Here is a 20,968-nt window from a genome sequence, read left to right on the forward strand (position 1 = left end):
TCTCAGGGCCCCCTGCAGGTGCCCCTACACTTCCCTCCACATCCATTCCCCAGGTCTTTGTGCACCCCTTGCAGGTGTCCCCCTGTTTCCCCTCCATAGCCATCCCTCCCAGGTCTCAGAGGCTCTTGAGGGTGCCCCTCCCCCTTTGGCTCCCCCAGCATCCATTGCCCCCTCTCCCTGGCTCCGCCCCTTGCACGCCGAACCCCCCCTCCTTTCCCGCCCCGCGCTTGCGCGCTGCCGCACTTGACCCTCGCGCCCAGGCGGCCCACGGGCTGCAGGCAGTGGCGGGCAGCACGCCGCACGAGGCAGCGGCCACCGAGACGGGGTGGGCTGCGCGCCCAGGCCACGCCTCCCGGGTGAGGGGCCGCCCCAGGGACTAGACTCCTGCCCCCGCCAGAACACAGGCTGCTCCCACGTGGGCGGGTGGGAGAGGCCCCAGGCTTGGCGTGGAGGGAAGGGGCCAGGGAGGGACTGGGAGTGGGGGCGCCCCCAGGCCCAGAGGGTGGGTGTAGCGGGTCTAAAGCCTGCTTGGCTAAGTTTGCATGAGCTAGAGGCTCTAGGCCCAAAGCCCACGTGGCGCAGATGGTGCTCAGTCTGGAATTGTGTAATGGTGGAAAGTTTGCTCAGGTCCCACCTTGCTAGCCCTAGTCCTGGCATGCGGGTTTGCTGAAAGCCCGCGCAGGCCCGAGCTTCCTAGGCCTAGCAGTGTGCACTGGCTCATCTGGGGCCCCACATTGCTAGGCCTAGCATTTGCATTTGCTGAAAGCTTACTCAAGCCCAAGCTTATTAGTTCTAGAATCTTCTGGACTAACTCCTGTCTTCGCCTAAACACTGTTTAGGCTCAGTCCTTTCTAGGCCTAAGCTGAATCAACTTAGTCCTGACTTCTGGGAGGCCAGGACCTTGTCATGCCTTGCTCCAACCCCACTGCGCCCTACCAAGACTGCTCTCTGGTTTCTCACACAGGCCACGTCATGATGGCAGGCACTGAGATCTCTGTCCCTCCAGAGCAGTTTACCAGAATCAAAGCACTGGAGGTGATCCCAGAGGTCCTATTAGAGGAGGAGGAAGACGGAGGGTGCGGAGGGAGGGAGCCCCCAGGCCCCGGAGACGTGCAGGCCCCGTGCCCCTACGGGCCCCTCCAGGCCAGGGTGCCGGAGGGAGAGCAAGAACCGCCACTCACCACAGAGGAGGGCGAGAAGCACATTCTGACCCTGCAGACGGTGCACTTCTCCGAAGACGTGCAGCTGCAGGACATCAGCTGGCTCAGCCCGCAGCCCCAGGAAGGCCTGCAGGTGACGGTCCAGCAGGCCGGCGGCGGTGAGCTGCAGTCTCTGCTGTGGCTGGGCGAGGGATCCCAGCAGTGCGTCGCCATTAGCATCCAGGAGGGGGTGTACTCGCTGCAAGAGACGGAGGTGATGGAGCTGCACGTTCTGGAAGGCAGCATGGCCGTGGCCAGTGAAGAGAGTAAGTTTGTGGTGAGCCTGGCTGAAAGCGCTGGACGGCTAAAGGTATGGCTGGGACCCTCCGCGGGGTGGGGAAAAAACTCAGACTACCTTTTTTTTCTTTTTTAGTTGCTCTTTGTGCACCATTAGGTAGGGACAAGAGAGTTAAAAGTTGCAGTTTAAATTACACACAGTAAAAAGACCACCCAGGGACAATCTTGGAAGACCTCCTGTTCTTTTCTAAGAGTTTAAAAAGTTACACCAAGGAGAATGCTACAGGCCCGTTGTGTTTTTAAAAAACAGTGTTACGTTTCCTTCCCCAAACCCTGGATGCTTAATAATTATGGTGTCCGCATTTGGGTTGCAATAGATGATCTTCTGTGCTGCTTTAATTCTGGTGTTTCTGTGTTCTATGGTTTTATCAAGGCAAAGAGTCTAATGGATTGTCGTTAAGAGTCCAGTATTTGTCTGAATGCTCGCTTGTGTTTATTAGCTTGCGAAAGATCAGGAGGAGGGCCAGCTGCTGGCTGAAGGGGGACCCGATCCACAGGTGGGAGAGCAGCTCTTTTTTGTGGAAGCGAAGCCTGGAGATGAAGGAAGAGACGAAATTGTGCTGACCGTTTCAGACTTAAACGTGGAAGAACAAGAAGATAAACCTGCATCAAGTCAAGGACATGTTGAGAAAGCCACCTCTACGAAAAAAACAAAAGAGACGAAGGGTAGGCCAGCTCGTGTAGCATAGGAGATCGTGCATACGAGGGGGCTGCCGTTGTTCTTTAGGGGACCGAGATGGTGGTTAAAATTTTATGTGGTTGACTTTCAGGTGCTTTCCAACTGCCAGGAAATGGGAGAAACTTTAAACTAATGTTCTGTGTTGCGAATCCAATCCAGAAGAGTTTGTGTCTTGGACACAAATGTTTTTAAAGCAGAGTAGAAACGCTTCTGCTAAGAGCTGTATAGACACATAGAAGGTGGGCCCTGATCTGCGCCTGGTTTGCAGCCCCGCGGAGTGGGGGAGGGATGGCGCCAGGCTGATGGAGGCAAGGGCAGGGGCCTCAGGACCAGAAGAAGGAGTGATGTCTAGAAGGCAGCAGAGGCACCCTGTAGGGAAGGGATGTTTAGATGAGGCCAGGAAAGAGGACTCAGAAGCCACTAAGACTGGGGGTCCCGTTCTAGGCAGCTGGCAGCGGCCTGTGGGGGTGGCTCCGAAAGTATGTGGCTTCTTACTGATGGGGGACAGCTCCTCAGATGGGTGCTCAAAGAGGGAGGTTAGGCCAGGTTAGGAAGGACCTTGAAGCTCAATTCAAGTCATATTAAAATTAAGATTGCATGGCAGCGGCAGCCCACGGGGGGAAGTTGACCCTCAAAACTTACTTGTATAGCTGTTTAGAAAATACTAGTTTCTTAGTTTCTCACTTACTTAAAACAAGAGAGCTCACCCCCCAAATCTCAGTTTCTAGCTCATTTGTACAGTGGCCTCTGGTCACACATGGCTGTTTCCTCCCAGCAACCGGTGCCAGGGCCGGGAGGTGACTCTGTTTTAAAAGTCACACTGCCTGTTCTTCCTATGTGTGGTTCAAATCCTTCATTTAGGTTCATGGCCTCTGGCTTCAGTGGCTTCAGTAGGCGGCCGAGTTTGCAATCTTTGCTATAATATGTGTACATATGTATCATGCTTCTCTTGTATTTAAATCAAGAGATCGTACCCCCAAATTCTCAGTTCTTAGCTCATTTTATTTTTCATCTATTTTTCATCTATTCACAATTGTGTGCAACCGTCCCCACTAATTCCAGGCTCTTTTCATCCCCCAAAGAAAAGTGAGCCACAGGGACGCCTGGGTGCCTCAGTGGGTTAAGCGTCTGCCTTCGGTTCAGGTCATGATCCCCGTGGTGCTGGGATGGAGCCCCAGGTCAGGCTCCCTGCTCTGTGGGGAGTCTGCATCTCCCTCTTCCTCTGCCCCGCCCCCCTGGTGCCCCCCCCCCCCAGAAAAAAAAATAAAGAAAATCTAAAGAAAAACGGAGAAGTGTACCCACTTAGTAGCCATCTCTGGACATTTCTTTAAATGGACTTATACACATAAAGTATGTGGCCTTCTGTGTCTGGATTTCTTCACTTAGTGTTATCAGTGCTTCATTCCTTCATCCCTGAGTAGCCGTGCATCATGTGGATAACGCAGGTTTTGTTTCTCCATCCATCCATCCATCACCATCTGGGCTGTTTCTATGTTTTAGCCAGTGTGAGGAGTGCTGCTGGGAGCATTCACATACAGGTTTTTGTTTGCACGCTTTTTTCCTATTCTTTTGGGTGTGTATGTACGTAGGAACAGAAAGGAATTGCTGGGTCATATGGTCGGTCTGTATTTCAGTCTATATTTCGGTCTATATTTCAGTTTTTGAGGAATTCCCGGTTTCCCCCAGCAGCTACACCAACTTACATTTCCCCCCCCAGCAGTGTGGGAGGGTTCCAGGGTCTGCGCACCCTTGCCAGCACTTCCTTCCATTAAAAAAAAAAAAAAATTAGAGTCGTCCTAGTGGAGATGAAGAGTGACCCTGTTGTGGTTCTGATTTGTATTTCCCTGATGCTAATGATGTAGGAAGATGGTGAAAAATTAACTGCAAGATGATATATTTTCATGTGCTTATGGGCCATTTGTATGTCTTCTTTGGAGAAGGGTCTACTGAAATCCTTTGCCCCTTTTTCAGCTGGTACCTGTATTTGTTTCCTGGCACTTTGGCAACAAAACACCACGCATTGGGTGGCTTAGAGAACAGGATGGTGTTCTCTCACGGTCCCGAAGGCTGGAAGTCTGGGATCATGGTGTTGGAAGGCTCTAGGAAGGGATGTGTTCCAGGAATGTGTTTTCTCTCAGCTTCTGGAATTGTCCCAATCATGGCATTTTTTTTTAGCTCGTAGTTGTGTCACTGGTCTCTGTCTCTCTTGTCATGTAAAATTCTCCCTCCCCGTGTGTGTCTACCTGTGTTTCTTCTCCCCTTCTTTTAAGGGCGCCAATCATACCCACCCTCGTCCAATATGATCATCTAAGCTTGATGACATCTGCCAAGGTCACCATTACAGGTATTTGCCAGTAGGACTTCAGTGCATCTTTGGGGGGATCACAATTCAGCCCATAAACCTTCTATTTCAAGTTTGTTGGGTGTTGTATCATGAAGGCCATTGGAATTTGTGAAGTGTTTTTTCTGAATCTATTGAGATGATGGTGCTTTTCTCCCCCTTCCTTTTGTTAATATGGTGTGTTGCTCTGATTGGTTGTTGTATGTTGAACCATCCTTCCATTCCCGGGATAAATTCCACTTGGTCCTGGTGCACAATACTTTTAATGAGCTGCTGGGTTTGGTTTACTAGTATTCTGTTGGAGATTTTCCCATTTATATTTATAAGTGATATTGGTCCATAGTTTTCCTTTTGTGCCTTTGGCTTTAGTATCTGAGTAATATTGCCCTCATGGAATGAGTTAGGAAGTGTCCTACTTTTTTGTGTGGGCACTTTGGAAAGGATTGATGTTAATTCTTTAAGCTTCTGGTAGAATTCTGCAGTGAAGCCTTCTGGTCCTGGGGCTTTCTTTGTGGGTAGTTTTTTTTATTAATGACTCAGTCTCTTTATTTGCTATGGGGCTATTCAGATTTTCTACTTCTTGAGCCAATGTTGGTAGTTTGTGTGTTTCTAGGAATTTTCCATTCCATCTGGGTTATCTGGTTCTTTGGTATACAGCCATTCAAAGTACTCTCTTATAACCTCTCTCATTCTGTACAGTTGATAGTAATGTCCCCGCGTTCCTTCCTGATTTTGCTTATTTGACTTTTCTCTTTTGTGTCTTGGTTACAAGTCTAGGTAAAGATTTGTCAATGGTGATCTTTTAAACGAACCCACTTCTGCTTTTATCGGTTCTGTTGTTTTTCTGTTTTCTATCTAATTTATGTCCACTCCAATCTTCATGATTTCCTTCCTTCTGTTAGCTTTGGGTTTAGATTTCTCTTATTTTTCTAGTTCCTTCAGATGTAAAGTTAAGTTATTGATCTGAGATGCCTTTTCTTTTTCAGTGTGGGTGTTTACAGCTAAAAGTTTCCCTCTGAGCACTGCTTTAGCTGCAGTCTGTAAGCTTTGGTCTCTCGTGTTTCACTTCCATTCAGCTCAGAGCATTCCACAGTGTGGTTTTTTTGTGATTTCTTCTTTGATCCATTGGTCGTTTGTGAGTGCGTTGTTTAGTTTCCACATATTTATGAGTTTTCCAAATTTCCTTCTTTTACTGATTCTTGATTTCATGTCATGATGGTCAGAGAGCATATGATTTCTATGCTTTTTTTAATTTATCAACATTTCATTTTTTCAAAGATTTTATTTATTTGAGAGAGAGAGAGAGAGAGCATGAGCCGGGGGACAGGGAGAGGGAGAAACAGACTCCCCACTGAGCTGGGAACCCAATGTGGGGCTCGATCCCAGGACCCCAACATGGGGCTCAGTCCCAAGACCCCGGGACCATGACCCAGCCAAAAACAGACAGACGCTCAACTGACTAAGCCACCCAGACGCCCCTGATTTATCAATATTTGTCGTGTGGCCTAACACACATGGTTTTTCCCAAAAAGTGTTCTGTATGCGCCTGTAAAGAACGTCCATTGTGCTGTTGTTGGGTGGAGTGTTCTGTAGATCCGTTATGTCTGTTTGGTTTGTAATGGTAAGTCTTCTGTTTCCTTGCTGATACTCTGTCTAGTTGTCTTCTCCGTTGTTGAAAGTAGAGTACTGAAGTCGCCCACTGTTGCTGAAGTGCTTCTTTCTACCTTCAGCTCTGTCGATTTGTGCTTCAGGTATTTTGGGGCTGTGTTATTAGGCACGTATATGTTTATAACTTGTCTACCTTTGTGATGAATTCAGTCTGTTCTTGTTGTATAACATCCTTGTCTCTTGTAACAGATTTTGTCTTAAGTTTGTCTTGTCTATTACTGGAGTTTGCATGGAATGTCTTTTGTTGGGTTACCCCATGACTCTAAAAAAAGGACGTGCCAAGTTACTTTGCTGTGTTTCAGTGGAATTTGAACATCTCAAAGAAGACTTTTACAAATCTGTAAACTCTCTATCTTCTTCTTCCTGCAGAAATAAAACGAACCTTCCACTGTGATATCTGCGTGTTCACCTCTTCTAGAATTTCGAGTTTTAATCGTCATATGAAAACTCACACCGCTGAAAAGCCCCATATGTGCCACCTTTGCCTGAAAGCCTTCCGCACCGTCACTCTTCTGCGGAATCATGTCAATACCCACACAGGTAAACCAGAAGAGAAGGATCTTTCCCGTTAAGGATAAGTGTTAAAGTTATATACGAATGCGAGGTCTACCTATCTGCACATCAAAATAACATGTTTGGTTTCACTTCAGTTTTGTCTTCAATTTTGCCTAAAACATCAAATGTTATAAAGATTTTTCTCCTATATGTCTGGGGTATTTGTGATTATAAAGGGTCTCTTCTTAATTTTTAAAGCATTCTGAAACTGAGTCTAATTTATAGGTTATAAATTCCTAGGAAACTGTGTGGTTAAGTCTTGTTTAATAGGATAAACTATGGGATTTTTCAGGAACCAGACCCTACAAGTGTGGTGACTGTGACATGGCATTTGTCACCAGTGGAGAACTTGTCCGACACAGACGTTATAAACACACTCACGAGAAACCCTTTAAATGTTCCATGTGCAAGTACGCCAGTGTGGAAGTAAGTTCACTCATGTACTTAAAGCTTCGTGGCGCTCTTAGTAAGAAGTTGACGTGAAAGTTAAGCTACGCTAATAGAATCACTTACAAAATAGGTTTCCCTAAAGATACTATTCATACAAAATCTATGCAGGAAATAATACTCATTCTATTTTCTAAATTTAATATAGGAAATTGGAGGGGCACCTGGGTGCCTCAGTAGGTTAAGCGTCTGACTCTTGATTTCGGCTCAAGTGACGATCCTCGGGGTTGTGAAATTGAGCCCCACCAGGCGTGGAGTCTGCTTAAGATTCCCTCTCTCTGTTGCCTATCCCCTGCTTGCCCTTCTCTCTCTCTCTCTCTAGAAAAAAAAAAAAAGAGAAAAATAGAAAATTGAATTTTTTTCTTTGATTCCGAATTAGTGAAACTACAGCAAAATTACAACTGAAATTACTTATACTTGAGAGATGTTTCTCAAATGTGTTAGAAAGTCCTATCTGGTGTTTTATGGAGTGTACTCTGTTCTACAAAATCCAAGGGTATTTGCTCTAACAGAACACAGAACCAATCTGAGTTTTCACTGCAACTTAGGACCTTTCCTCAGTGGCACCTGGTCAGATACAAAACAACTTGTGTGAAGAATCAGACGTGGCCCATTTCCTTTCTTTATTATAGAGAGACCACCTTTCTCAAACTTCAGTGATATGTCATGGTCATTTCAGCCAGACTGTTTAATTTATACCTTCCGGCTGGCTCAGCACCACTCCAAATGGAATGACAGCCGCCTGGGACACTTACTCTGCAAAGTCAGCTCCCTACAAGGAAAGGTTAAGGGCTCCGTCGCGCTCTGTTCGCGCACACGCTGGGTCCTGGGTCCGAGCCCAGTTGGGGACAGATCACACACATTGGGAACAGAGTTAAAGGGGAGGTCTGGGGTTTATATACAGTCGTGATGCAACCGCGTTTCGTAAACGAGGGACACTCACAGGCGGCGTCAGGATTTGGTTCCAAGAATTTTTTCCCACTATTACTATTTTTAAAAATTACTTGTCATCGGAGTTAAAGGTGGTGGCTGTGTGTGGAAACACACAGTGAAGGTTTCAAAGCACAAAGCCACCTGAGACTCCTTGACTCGAGTGGCCCCCTTGTTGGTGCCCTGCACGTTCTCAGCACAAGCTTGCGTGTCGGCGGAGACCCTTCTCGGGGGTGGCCCATCCACACGCAGGTCCCTCACCTACATTGAGGGACGCTCTGCCACTGCTCTCACCCCTTTTGTGCAGTTTCCAGGCCCTGCCCTGCTGCTCTGTTGTAAGGGACAGGGGTAGTGGCCTAAGCTCCCCCAGCACCATCCCTTGGCGCTGGGGCCAGCAGCAATGTATCCAAGCTGCGGGCAGGTTACCACACTCCCAACGGCTTGTGAGCGCCCCTCATTCCCTGCTCCCTCTGAAGCCACAGAGGACGTTTCTGCACAGCTGCTTTTGCCGCCTGGCTCAGCAAACCTTTCATGCTACAGTTGTTCACACTTTCTGTTTTGCCTTCTCATAGACTCAAAGATGCCCACTTTGCTTCTTTAAATTCTAAGCTGAAGCTTTCCATTCGGACCTTGTTTTCTGTTCTAAGTCTTCTGTTGTTCTCGAATGTTCTCCAGGCCTATGAATGCTTGTCTTATACTGGGGAGTCAGACTGAGCCTAGCCTTCCTGAGATCGCAGGCAGGACTGATGTTGGCTTTCTGACAACAGCCGCCCAAGGCAGATAAGGGCCTGCAGTAAGTGCTTACAGAAAAAGAACGGTTCTAGAAGGTGATCAGTCAGGCAAAAAAAAAAAAAAAAAAAAAGATCAAACGGAGGGAATATGCGGTTTGCCTTTTAATTAATCACCTGGGATGTGTAATTAATCAAATTAGAAGTTGCTTCCTTTTACTTAAAAGTTTCTTCTTATAAAGAAACCACTAACACCTAGAACTTGGCCTTACTAGAAAAGGAGGCCTCTCTCCGCTCACGTGCTGTTTTGGGTCCACAGAACTCGTAACTGTGAGATGCTTCACAGGGATGGTGTAGTACATTGAAGACCTGCTGTTTCAAGGCTCCCGCTTTATTTACGCCAACAGATGTCTTCGGGCCTCTGCGAGCTGATCTGAACTTGCTTTGGAAATGAAAACCAAATCCTGTATGGCTCTGAGCCGCTAGATTTCAGTGTTCCCTTTGTAAAGTGAAGTTGAGTCTGAGAGTCTCTCAAAATTACCGCTCATTACCCACCAAGGACCTCAGATGCACACATCAAATGGAAAACATCAGGGTGAAAAATAAAAAGTCATGACCGGTTCACCATATTGGGCGCGTGAAATCCGCGCTGACGTTACCGCAGGAGCAATTTCCAGATCTTTTATCATGCTGATTAATGGAAGACTCTCAGGACTCTTAAGTGTTGATGGTGCTCCGTGCCCCTTGTTTGTTTTCCAGGCCAGTAAGCTGAAGCGCCACATCCGTTCACACACGGGGGAGCGCCCCTTCCAGTGCCTTCTATGCAGCTACGCCAGCAAAGACACCTACAAGCTGAAGCGGCACATGAGGACGCACTCAGGTAATGCCGGCCCGCGCAGGAGGCCCCACGGGTTCGGCACGGTGTCCCTGTTTCAAGGGATCCTGGACAGAATGTTCCTCGAGGCCCATGGGAAGCTCAGATGTCAGAGCAAGTGTCTTCATTCTTTCCGACGTGGGGAGTTTGATCCGCACCTTTATGTGTGCTTAGCCTTGGGGTGGGGGGCCGTGGGGAGAAGCAGACCGCCGCCCCGCGTCTGCCTCTGTGGGTGTGTCGGGGATTTGAAGTCCCCTGGTAACTGACCCTCCAATTTTAAGGCAGAACGTAAAGTGTGCTGGTTTTGTAATGCGCTTAATTTTTTATTTATTTTTAATGGATCTATTGTTGATACATACACTAGTTTCAGGTGTACAACAGAGAGACTGTCCTGTCACATACTGTACCCGATGCTCATTGTAAGTGTGGTCCCCTTCTGCCACCGCACAAGCTGACATGTACAATGTGAATACCACCGACCACGTGCCCCACACCCAGCTGTTCGTCTGCGTAGCTTCTTTATTTTGTAACTGAAAGTTCATACCTCTTAATCCCCTTCATCTCTCGGCCCGTACCTCAACCCCGCTCTCCTGTGGCAATCCCGAGTTCTCTGTATTTACGAGTCTGTTTTGTCTGTTTTGTTACGTAGATCTCACATATAGGTGAAATCCTATGGTCTCTGCCTGACTTTTTCACTTAGCATAACCCCCTCTAGGTCCGCCCATGTCGTTGCAAATGGCAAGATCTCATTTTTTTTTGATGGCTGAGCAATATTCCATTTTATATATAAATATATATGTATACACCACCTCTTTTTTATCCTTTCATCTCTCGGTGGATAGTCGGTCTGCTTCCGTATTTCAACTGTTGTCAGTAACGTTGCAGTAAACATGGGGGGGCATATATCTTTCCAAATTACTACTTTTGTTTTCTTCGCATAAATACCCAGAAGTGGAATTAGTGGATTATATGGTATTTCTAGCACTTACTTTATATATTTTTTTTGTATGAAGACTATGTTTACGCGTATGTCTCGTTCTGTACACCAGGGTGGGAACCGGGTGGCCCACCAGTAGCCCCCAGATGGGCGGAGGGCCGCCTGTCTGGGCCACTGTCCACACAGCTGTAGCTGATGTAACGTTGTCTCGGCTTGATTTGGGCGTCGGGCTCCAATCGTGGGGCTAAATGTACAGGGAAGGGGTTGAGAAAGGGGCCTCAGGGATAAAAGAAAGGCTTTCAGCTCCAGGGAGCTTTGGAGAGGATCCAGGCTTGCTGGGCGAAGCCACCGTGCAGAGGGTCACTTTCGTCGTCCCTGTCACAGGTGAGAAGCCGTATGAATGCCACGTGTGCCACGCACGCTTCACCCAGAGTGGCACCATGAAAATACACATCCTACAGAAGCACAGCGAGAATGTCCCCAAATACCAGTGTCCGCACTGTGCCACCATCATCGCAAGGAAGAGTGACCTGCGTGAGTGTCTGGCTTAATGAACTTCCTTTAAGGACAGTATTGGTTGGCTCTTAGGGGGACACAGCCTGGAACCCGTGGAGCCCTGGGCCTGATGACAGGGAGGCCCTTGGTCTGCAGGACCAGCTCCTCAAGAGGGTTTTTTTCCAGAGGTCCTGCGGTGCCATCTAGTGGCGAGATTGCAGAAGTACGGGTTCATGGCTTGTTTGGGGAGTCCTGGCCTAGAGCCTGTTCAGTTCCAGGTGCACCTGCTAAGCAGTCACGGGTATTTAAGCTCCTAAAGCACTTCCACGGATACTGTTTCATTCCATAGTAGGCCTGTTTTTACAGATGATGGAGGGGCTTAGACAGCAGGCATTGCTCCACGGTCCCCTAAGCTGGGCGGTGCCAGGGTGCCAGGAGGTGGCCTGGAGGTAGGTTCTGACTCTGTTAGTGTTCTCATCAGTGATACTCTGCAAACCTTTCTTAGACTCTTGCTGTGATCCTAAAAAGTTCAGGGAGCCGAGGTTACAAAAGGAAGAACTTCAACAGCCCTCTCTTTAGGGAACTCACTTCAGTAAAAGAGGCCAGCCTATGGTCTGAAATCCTTGCTGTGATATGGTACGCCCTCTCAACGGCAAGAAACATCACAGAGCAAAAATGGAATGTACCGTGAGTGACTCTGAATGCCAGATTTAGTAGTCTGGGTTTTATCCTGCCCACAGGGAAAACCAGGCAGTATTTAGGAGTGGGAGCAACCTGTGAGTGAATGAGCCTCCTTCCTATGTTTTGGGGCTTCTAGGCTTCCCATTTTCCATGATCTTACTTCTCTTGCCAAAGCGTGTAACACTCAGAACGTGCTGGCACAAATACAAGTCACCGATTTGCCCGGAGAAATTCTGGAGATGAGATACACGGTTTTGAGAACATTTCTGAAAGAGTGAGGGTGTTTTATGAAGCCTTAACTTTTCTTTTTTTTTTTAATCTGGAACATTCTGTCAATGTTACTGTAGTTACTGGCATGCCACAAAACACAGCCCAGTGGGACTTTGTAGGGTACAAGAGCCACAAGCCTGTTGCCCAGAAAGGAAACAGGGCTTTGACAACACGAAATGATGTAGGGCACACCTCATTTCAGTAGGCAGCCCACTCCGCATACCTGGTAAGATGCTTTGTGAACCAGTGAAGTCTTCCTGCCCCCACTGGAGAGATCAGGCTCCTCAGTGACTGAGTCAGCACATCGCGGGTGTGCCTCCTCCAGGTGTCCATTGGGGTTAGCCTTGTCCACAAAGGACCACAAAACCACCATGCCTTAGACTCAGTTCAACAGAAATTAGTCTAGAGCGTGTCCAATCAGACTTCACTGCGAGTCCTAGGTCAGTTACTACAGAGGAAAAAACCAGGGCATTGACTTCCAACAGAACATCTGGGCTTTTTTTTTTTAAGTTAAGGTACAGAGGTTATATGTTTTTAAGGTGAAACCACCTTAACATTATCCTAAAAACCCGCCCGCACCATGATAAGGTTCTCGGGGTGCTTTGTTCATTGAACACGTTGGGTCCGATATGCCCCAGCCTAAACGGCGTCTCACTCTGTGGTGAAAAGGGTATTCAGCGGACTCGTCAGCATGTGGTGCATTCTGAGCAGCAGCGCCCAGTGGGGAAGGATTTCGTTCCCTGGGAGGCAGTTGGCAATATCTAGAGGCATTCTGGTTGTCACACCTGGGGAGAAAAGGATGCTACTCGCATCTACTGGGAGGAGGCCAGGGACACTGCTAAACTTCCTACAGTGCCCAGGACGGCTCCCCCAAGAAGAAAGCAGCTCCAGGCGCTAGTAGTGCTGAGATCCAGAAGCCCCAACACGAGGCTCGGGAGAGCAGCTAACAGAAATAATACGGTTTCAGCACCTACCGTTCTGTCGCTATTTTAGGTGTCCATCTGCGCAACCTGCATACTTACAAGGCCACAGAGATGAAGTGTCGCTGTTGTTCTGCTGTCTTCCATGAACGCTATGCCCTCATTCAGCACCAGAAGACTCATAAGAACGAGAAGAGGTTCAAGTGTGAATACTGCAGTTATGCCTGCATGCAGGTACTAGGTTTGGGGCAATTTGGGGAGGCAGAGGAAGGCAGCGGTGTATGCAAGAAGGGCGGGTCAGAAGGGGATCCTCTGTCACTTTGAAAATAATGAACAAGGTCATGCTTTCTTGAAAGATGGTGTTCAGAATAACCAGGAAGCAGCCAGGAGCCAATACGCCAAAGCCACAGTTCTTAAAAGTATGGTTGACAGGGGCGCCTGGGTGAGGCAGTCGGTGAAGCACCCAGCTCCTGGTTCCAGCTCAGGTCATGATCTCAGGGTCATGGGATCGAGCCCTGCGTCAGTATCCACACTCGATGGGGAGTCTGCTTGAGGATTCTCTCTCCCTCTGCCCCTCCCTCCCTGTGCGTGCTTTCTCGTTCTCTCCTCTCTAAGATAAATAAAATCTTAAAAAAAAAAAGAAAAAGGTATGGTGTACAGACCCCTGCACGTCCTTGAAACCAGTCAGGGCCGTAAATCAAGATGATCATTAACTAACTAATTCATGCCAACACAGTATTTGCCCTTTTTGCTATGTTGACATGGGTGGTGATGGTGCCAAAGCGGTGGAGGTGCGTCAGAACCAAGCTGAGCAGTGACACGAAGCAGGACTGGTCTCTGCTGTGTTCCTCACAGTCCTCTGCTGGCTGCAAAGATAAAGGGCAGTTTTCCTTAAGACTGTTCTCGATGAGGCGGTGACAGTTACCGGCTTCGTTCAGTCTTGACCCTGAATACTTGTACTGATAAGGTACCACTGCCATCTCCCGACAAACCCAGTGGCTGTCGGGAGGGAAGCTCCTGGCACATTGTCCGAGTTGCCATTCTTTCCTGAGAATGGAAACTAGCCAAACTAGAATGCCAACTAGCCATTCTTTCCTGAGCTGTTTTCACTTGAAAGAACAGGTGACAAACTCTGCTGCTTCCATCTCAGACATGTGGCAACACTCTGTGCCTTTTTGGAAAGTAAATAAAGTGAGTCAGTCACTTCAAGGAAGATGTGTTGGCAAAGATATGATTTCAGCTGTCACGAGGAAATAAACAATTAGAAGTTTGCATTTCCACCACCACGAGCTTGACAGCTTGCTAACACTTGAAGACTTTTTTAACGAGACTTGAGCGATTTTAAGAAAACATTGCTTTATACGGTGTCATGAAATGTGTCAACAGTTAGAAGATCTCCATAGCTCAATAAACTGAGATTTACCAGATGACCAATCAGTCCATTATTTTACAAAATCATGCATATAGGTAAAAGATTCACTCAAAGTATAAGAAAGATCAGTGGATTGAAATGGAATGGAATACAAAAAGGACCCTCTTCCCCACATGCCCTTCCACCCACCCACTTCCCAGGACAGCGTCACTCAGTCCCACCCTGGGAGTCAAGGTCCCACCAGGGCCACGCTGTCCAGGAAGGAAGGTGAGGGGAGAGGCAGGTGGGGAACAGGGTACCCATAGGAGGGAGCCTTGGAGAAACACAGTCAGTTCGGTTACGAACAGTAACAAAGAAGTGGGCATGTGTCTCCTCTGCGTGATCCTAGCATTTTAAATAAAACGGGTCCTTTTGCTTGACCTTATATATATTTGTGTCCTGCTTCTCCAAATCATTTACTGATGTAAATCTTAGTTAAAATCTCTGGTTATTTCTTTGCTAAGAAAAGTTATTATCACTGTTAGGCTTTTAAATAGATATTAAGATTTGTCCTAATATTTATCAGGAAGCAGGAGGGGAAATATTTAGAGGCTTAATATTCTTCCAACCCCAAATAGCCACTGACTTGAAACTCTGACATTAGATTTTTTTTTTAATTATTTATTTGAAAAAGAGATCTCGAGTGCGTGAGCAGGGGGAGGGGCAGAAGGAGAAACTCTCCAGCAGACGCCCCACTGAGAGCAGATCCGAGGACCCTGAGATCATGACCTGAGCCCACACCAAGAGTCGGATGTTAACCAATCAAGCCACCCAGGCTCCCCTCTGACATTAGATTTTTGTGTTCAGGCTCTATCTGCCCTTTGTAAACTCAGGTCATTGCAAATAGTTACAGAAGTCGGGCTGCAAATCCCTGAGCTCTCTTGGAGGGCCAGGTGATTATTGTTTCACTCTGCAAGGAATGTTCCGCCGCATGCCCCGAGCTCGCTGGTGGCTTACAGCAGGGTGGACAGGTTTGGTTCCTAGATGGCCAGACTGTAACCCTAGCAATGCCATCCTGACAATGTCTGTGCTGTCATTTATCTTAATCATATGCTCATCGTTGGGGAGGGAGGAAAGGTATATAATAAATAATGTCAAGGACTAAAAAAAATCCCCATAGGTAGCTCAGCTGCTTGTCTTCCTTCCCATCCCTCCTAGGAACGTCATATGACCGTTCACACACGCACCCACACTGGAGAGAAGCCGTTCCCCTGCCTCTCGTGTGATAAATGTTTCCGACAGGAGCAACTTCTAAATGTGCACTTCAAGAAATACCATGATGCCAGTTTCATCCCGGCCGTTTACGAATGCCCCAAGTGTGGCAAGGGCTTCTCCCGCTGGGTAAGCTTACTTAAGTCACAGTAAGTCCTCCCCGAAGAGGTTCCTCTGTTTCACGGGCGCTGACACACTCAGGGGTTTAAACCCAATTATAGAAACTTGTCAGGGCTGAAGGCAGCATCTGTCCTGCCTTAGGGAAGTGGTTATTAGTTTTTTGGAGTCACAGAGCTCTTGAAAATCTTATCAAAGTGTGGTCTCCCCTTCCGTGAAAAAAGACAATTCTGCAAACAAAATCTTACAAATCGTTCTAGGGAATTCTCATACTCCCCAGAATCTTCAAAGACTCCTGCTTTAAGTGTAGCATTTTAACATTGTTCCTGTGAATTAGATTTAGGCTATTTCACAGAGAGGATGCAATTTTCAAAATATCTCAGAGATGTTCTTAGAGCGGTGTTGTTGGTACTCTGATAAGAAATACGTTTAGTCTTCCGTGTTTTTTTTTTTTTTAGGTGCCGTATTATTTATCTGTTGCTATCTAACACATCACCTCAAAACTTAGTAGCTTAAAAAACAACAAACATTTATTACCGCACATTCTCTGTGGGGCAGGAATTTGGCAGGGGCTTGGATGGATGGGTCTGGCTCGGCGTCTCTCATGAGGTTACAGTCAGGATATTGTCCGCTGGGGGCCACATCACCCAAGGCCTGGAGGGGCTGGAGGCTCCACTCCCAAGATGGTGCCCCCCCATGACTGCTGGCAGGAGGCTTCAGTTCCTTACCACGTGGACCTCCTCGTTGGGCTGCTCGAGTGTCCTCATGACCCAGAGCAAGGGGGAGAGGGGGAGAGAGCAACTGTGCCCTTTGTCAGCTAGTTTTAAAAGTGGCCCATTACTTCTGCTCATTAGAAACGAGTCACTAGGTCCAGCCCACATCCAAGAGGTGGGGGGCGGGGTTCCTTTTGAAAGGAAGAGCGTGGAAGAATTTGTGGTCATTGCAAAACCACGACAGATGATGAGCCAGATCTCTAGACAATGTATGCGCTCCCGGCTAGCTTTTATAAAAGTTTTGAATTATCTGAAGTTGACTCTTTACGGGGAGAAAGCTTTATCTTTTCTCTTTGTGGTTTCCTGGGTAATTCTGGAGTGTTAATACTCCTAAGTTCAACTTTTCAAATACAAGTAGTGGCAACACTCCAAACACAGCGTTCATACCGAGTTAACATTGTAAAGAGTCAGTATTGTAAAGAGCCTGCCCTTTGGTGTGAAGAACCAGAAAACAGAGAAAAGAATGAGTCTGCCTCATAGAATTCCCCAGAACATACAATCAGAAGTTTTGAAAACTTTTCTTGCGTTCAAGAAAGTGTATTTGGGCTTGCATCTAGAATACGGGCGTACCTTGGGGAGAGTGTAGGCTTTAGTTCTCCAGTAAAGCACCTCAGATAAAGTGAGTCAAAGGAATGTGTTGGTTTCCCAGTGCATATAAAAGTTACAGTTACACTATTGCTATAGTCTGTTAAGTATGCAATAGCATTATGTCTTTAAAAAAAAGTACGTACCATAATTTAAAAATACTTCACAGCTAAAAAGTGCTAACCATCATTTGAGCTTTTGGCAAGTTGTAATCACTGGTCACAGATCACTATAACAAATACAATAATGATGTAAAAGTTTGAAATATCGCGAGAATTACAGAAGTGTGATGCAGAGATACAGTATGAGCTTTTTGGAAACAGCATCAGTAGACTTGCTCGATGCCAGATTGCTACAGACCTTCCATTTATAAAAAATGCAGTGCCTACAAAGTGCAGTAAAGCAGAGTATGGTAAAATGAGGTGCACCTACATATAAAACCTCTTGCAGTGTAAGGATAAAAAGACAAATACCCAATGAAAAATAGGCAGAGGATCTAAATAGACATTTCTTCACACAAGATCTACAAATGGCCTATAAGCACATGAAAAGATGCTTAGCATCATTTGTTGCTCGGGAAATGCAAAGCAGAATCGTAGCGAGAACATGTAGGGCCAGCCATGGAGGTGGCTACAGTCAAAGGAAACCGATAACAAAAGATATGGGAAAATCAGAGCCCTCCCACAGCGCCGGTGGGGTCTGAAAATGGTGACGCCACCTTGGAAGATGGTCTGGCTTTTTCTCAAAAAGTGAAACATAAAGTTAGTGCACAATCCAGCAGTCCCACTCCCAGGCATATACTCAGAAGGACCACACAGAGACTTGTACGCGAATATTCAGAGCAGCGTCATTCATGAACAGCTCCAAAAAGCGGAAACTACCCGAAGGTACATCAACCGATGATGAGATAAAACATTGTACATCCATGCGATGGAATATTACACAGCCATTAAAAGGAATGTGTACGTGTGACAACGTGGCGAACCTTAAAAGAAGCCATATATTCTGTGATTCCCTTTCTAGGAAATGTCCAGAATATTCACAGAGACGGAAGGTAGCTTAGTGGTTGCCAGGGGCTGGAGGAGAGGAAGACAGAGAGTGACTCCTAAGAGCGTAGGGTTTCTTTTTGAAATGTTCTGAAATTGATGGTGGTGATGGCTTTACAACACTAGGAATAAGCCACTGAATTACACAATTTAAATGGAAGAATTGTATGGTATATGAATTAAATCTCAATAAAGCTGTTAAAAAAATTAAATAACCCATTTCCAGTTCCACTTGGAAGTTGCCACTCTGTCCTAACAACAAGTAAACACCTGAATAGATTGAAAAATCAACCCTTCTAGGATCTGTAGGGAGAGGGGAGCACACAGGGCCAACCACCGCCCCAAAGAATGGAGACGGACAGGTGAACACTGAGTCACGGGTTCCAGAGCAGAGACTCGCGGGCAGAAGCCTCCACGGGAACCAGCGCCGGGGCGGGAAAACCCGAATGGTAATTGAGGACTTGCTGGAGGCTCAGGTGGACAAGTCCGAGAGTTAGAAACTATAGTCAAAGTCACAGGGGCCCCCCACTGTACGGGGGGTTTTACCACCAGGAGCCCGACCAGGTTCCCACAGTGAATGTCAGAAAAAGAATCCCCTTCTGCTTCCCTCCAGCCGGGGAAAGGGGAGGAAGTGATCTGAAATACCCCAGAACCTTCTGTTCTCTTTAACAAGGTCTCCCTCTGGGGAAACTAGTTGACCAGAGCCTAATCCGCTGGGTTATCATCAGAACTAAGTGACCCGGTGGAAGGGAGATACCTGACTCCAGCCCACAACAGCCCTCTGGTCCCACCTGAGGTGGAAAATAAAAGCGAGAAACACTTGTGAGGTTCACGGTCCAGAAGCACAGCTCACGGACACAGTGAGACCCCGTCCCAGGCTACAGAGCACGCCCCCTCCCCCCACCTCCCCTCCACGTTCCCAAAGCTCTGTTTACAGCTGCTCCTTTTCCCCAGGGCGTCAAGTCCAGCTGTCAGGAAAACTTAGTAAGTCATCCCAAAAGGCAAAATCACAGTTTGGAGAGACAGAACAGCAAAAACAGGCATGGCAGGGATGTTGGAATCATCACGAATTTAAAACAGCCCTGATTCCCACGCTAAGGGTGCTAGTGGATAAAGTAGACGGCACGCAAGACCAGGTGAGCAACATGAGCAGAGAGATGGAAATCCTAAGAAAGAACCACAAAGAATTGCCACAATGGAAATGAAAAAAGGTTTGATGAACGAAATCAAAGAAAAAATTTATAAATGGAGGAAAATAGTCCATGTTTATGGATAAGAAAACAATGTCAAGATGTCAGTCCTTTACAACTTCATCTATAGGGTCAGTGCAATTCCCATCAGAGTCTCCGCACATTAGGGACACCTGGATGGCTCAGTCGGTTGAGTGGCTGGCTCTTGATTTCGGCTCAGGTCATGATCTCAGGGTCGTGGGAATCCGTGCTTAGCGAAAATGAAAAATCTAGAAGGAGACCTGACACCCTTCACTAAAATGAATTCAAAATGGATCACAGACCTAAAGGTAAAATGCAAAACTATAAAACCCATGAAGATAACAAGAGAAAATCTTGTTAGGGTTTGGCAGGGACTTTTCAGGGACAACACTAACGGTGCCATCCATGACAGAAATCATCCGTAAGCTGGCCTTCACTAAAATGCACGACCTCTGACTCCAGAAGACAAGCTACAGGGAGAAAAGATACGCAAAAGTCACATCGGATAGAGGACGGTCATCCAAAATACACAAAGAACTCTTAAAACACAACCCTAAGAAAACAGATAACCTGATTTAAAAAATGGGCCAAGGATTTTTACAGACCCCTCACCAGAGAACATGTACAGGTGGCAGGTAAGCACATGAAGAGATGCTCCACGTCGTACGTCATCAGGGAAATGCAAATAAATCAAGACACCACCACACACCTATCAAAAATGGCCAAAAATCCAGAGCCCTGAGGATACCAGACACTGGCCAGGATGTGGAGCAGACCAAGCACTTGGGCGTTGCTGGGCGGCATGCAAAATGGTGCAGCCACATTGGAAGACAGTTTGGTGGTTTCTTATAAAACTAAACATACTCTTACCATGCAATCCAGCACTCCCACTCCTATTCACCCAAAGGAGTAGAAAACTTACGTCCACACAAAAACTTGCACCTGGATGTTTATAGCCGCTTTATTCGTAATCACCAAAACTTGGAAGCAACCAAGAAGTCCTTCAGTAGGTGATGGATAAACAGGTCCATCGAGATAATGGAGTAGTGTTCAGGACTACAAAGAAATGAGCCATCAAGCCATGAAGACATGAAAGAATCTTAAAAGCATATTACTAAGTGAAAGAAGCCAATCTGAAAAGGGGACACACTGTACGATTCCAGCCATAGGGCATTCTGGAAGAGGCAGAACTATGGACACAGTAACAAGATGGGTGGTTTCCAGGGGTTGGGGAGGAGGGATGAACGGGTGCATCACAGAGGAGTTTTTAGGGCAGCCAAACTAGTCCGTGTGATACCAGAATGGTGGATATGGTCATTATACATTTGTCCACACCCACCGAACAAACACCACCAAGAGTGAACCTCAGTATAAACTGCAGGCTTTGGGTGATTGTGATGTGTCCATGTAGGTTCATTGATTGTAACAAAAGCATCTGGTGAGGATTCGGATAATCGGGGAGGCTGTGTGCGGTGGGGGGGCAAGGGGCGTAAGGGAAATTCTGTCTCCCTCTCAATTATGCTCTGAATCTAAATCTGCCCTAAAATATGAACTCTTTAAAAATAAAGAAATATGTGCATATCTGGATACTT

General features: G+C 46.9%; 1 protein-coding gene across 2 annotated transcripts in view; it reads left to right on the top strand.

Annotated features, from left to right (window-relative positions):
* The first annotated feature begins 231 nt into the window (after nucleotides 1–231).
* CTCFL (CCCTC-binding factor like) overlaps nucleotides 232–20,968 on the top strand; it is a 28,974-nt gene continuing 8,237 nt past the window's right edge. For both annotated transcript variants that reach the window (XM_025853343.2, XM_073883926.1), the window contains exons 1-9: nucleotides 232–356; nucleotides 965–1,509; nucleotides 1,937–2,162; nucleotides 6,554–6,724; nucleotides 7,032–7,165; nucleotides 9,604–9,724; nucleotides 11,040–11,189; nucleotides 13,095–13,255; nucleotides 15,591–15,773. In XM_025853343.2, the coding sequence (XP_025709128.2) occupies nucleotides 973–1,509; nucleotides 1,937–2,162; nucleotides 6,554–6,724; nucleotides 7,032–7,165; nucleotides 9,604–9,724; nucleotides 11,040–11,189; nucleotides 13,095–13,255; nucleotides 15,591–15,773 (1,683 nt within the window). In that variant the 5' untranslated portion in view covers nucleotides 232–356; nucleotides 965–972. The remainder of the gene's footprint in view (nucleotides 357–964; nucleotides 1,510–1,936; nucleotides 2,163–6,553; nucleotides 6,725–7,031; nucleotides 7,166–9,603; nucleotides 9,725–11,039; nucleotides 11,190–13,094; nucleotides 13,256–15,590; nucleotides 15,774–20,968) is intronic.

This window comes from Callorhinus ursinus, unplaced genomic scaffold, assembly GCF_003265705.2.
Source record: "Callorhinus ursinus isolate GAN/ISIS: 27379988/994484 unplaced genomic scaffold, GSC_fseal_2.0 scaffold53, whole genome shotgun sequence".
Classification (NCBI taxonomy): Eukaryota; Metazoa; Chordata; class Mammalia; order Carnivora; family Otariidae; genus Callorhinus; species Callorhinus ursinus.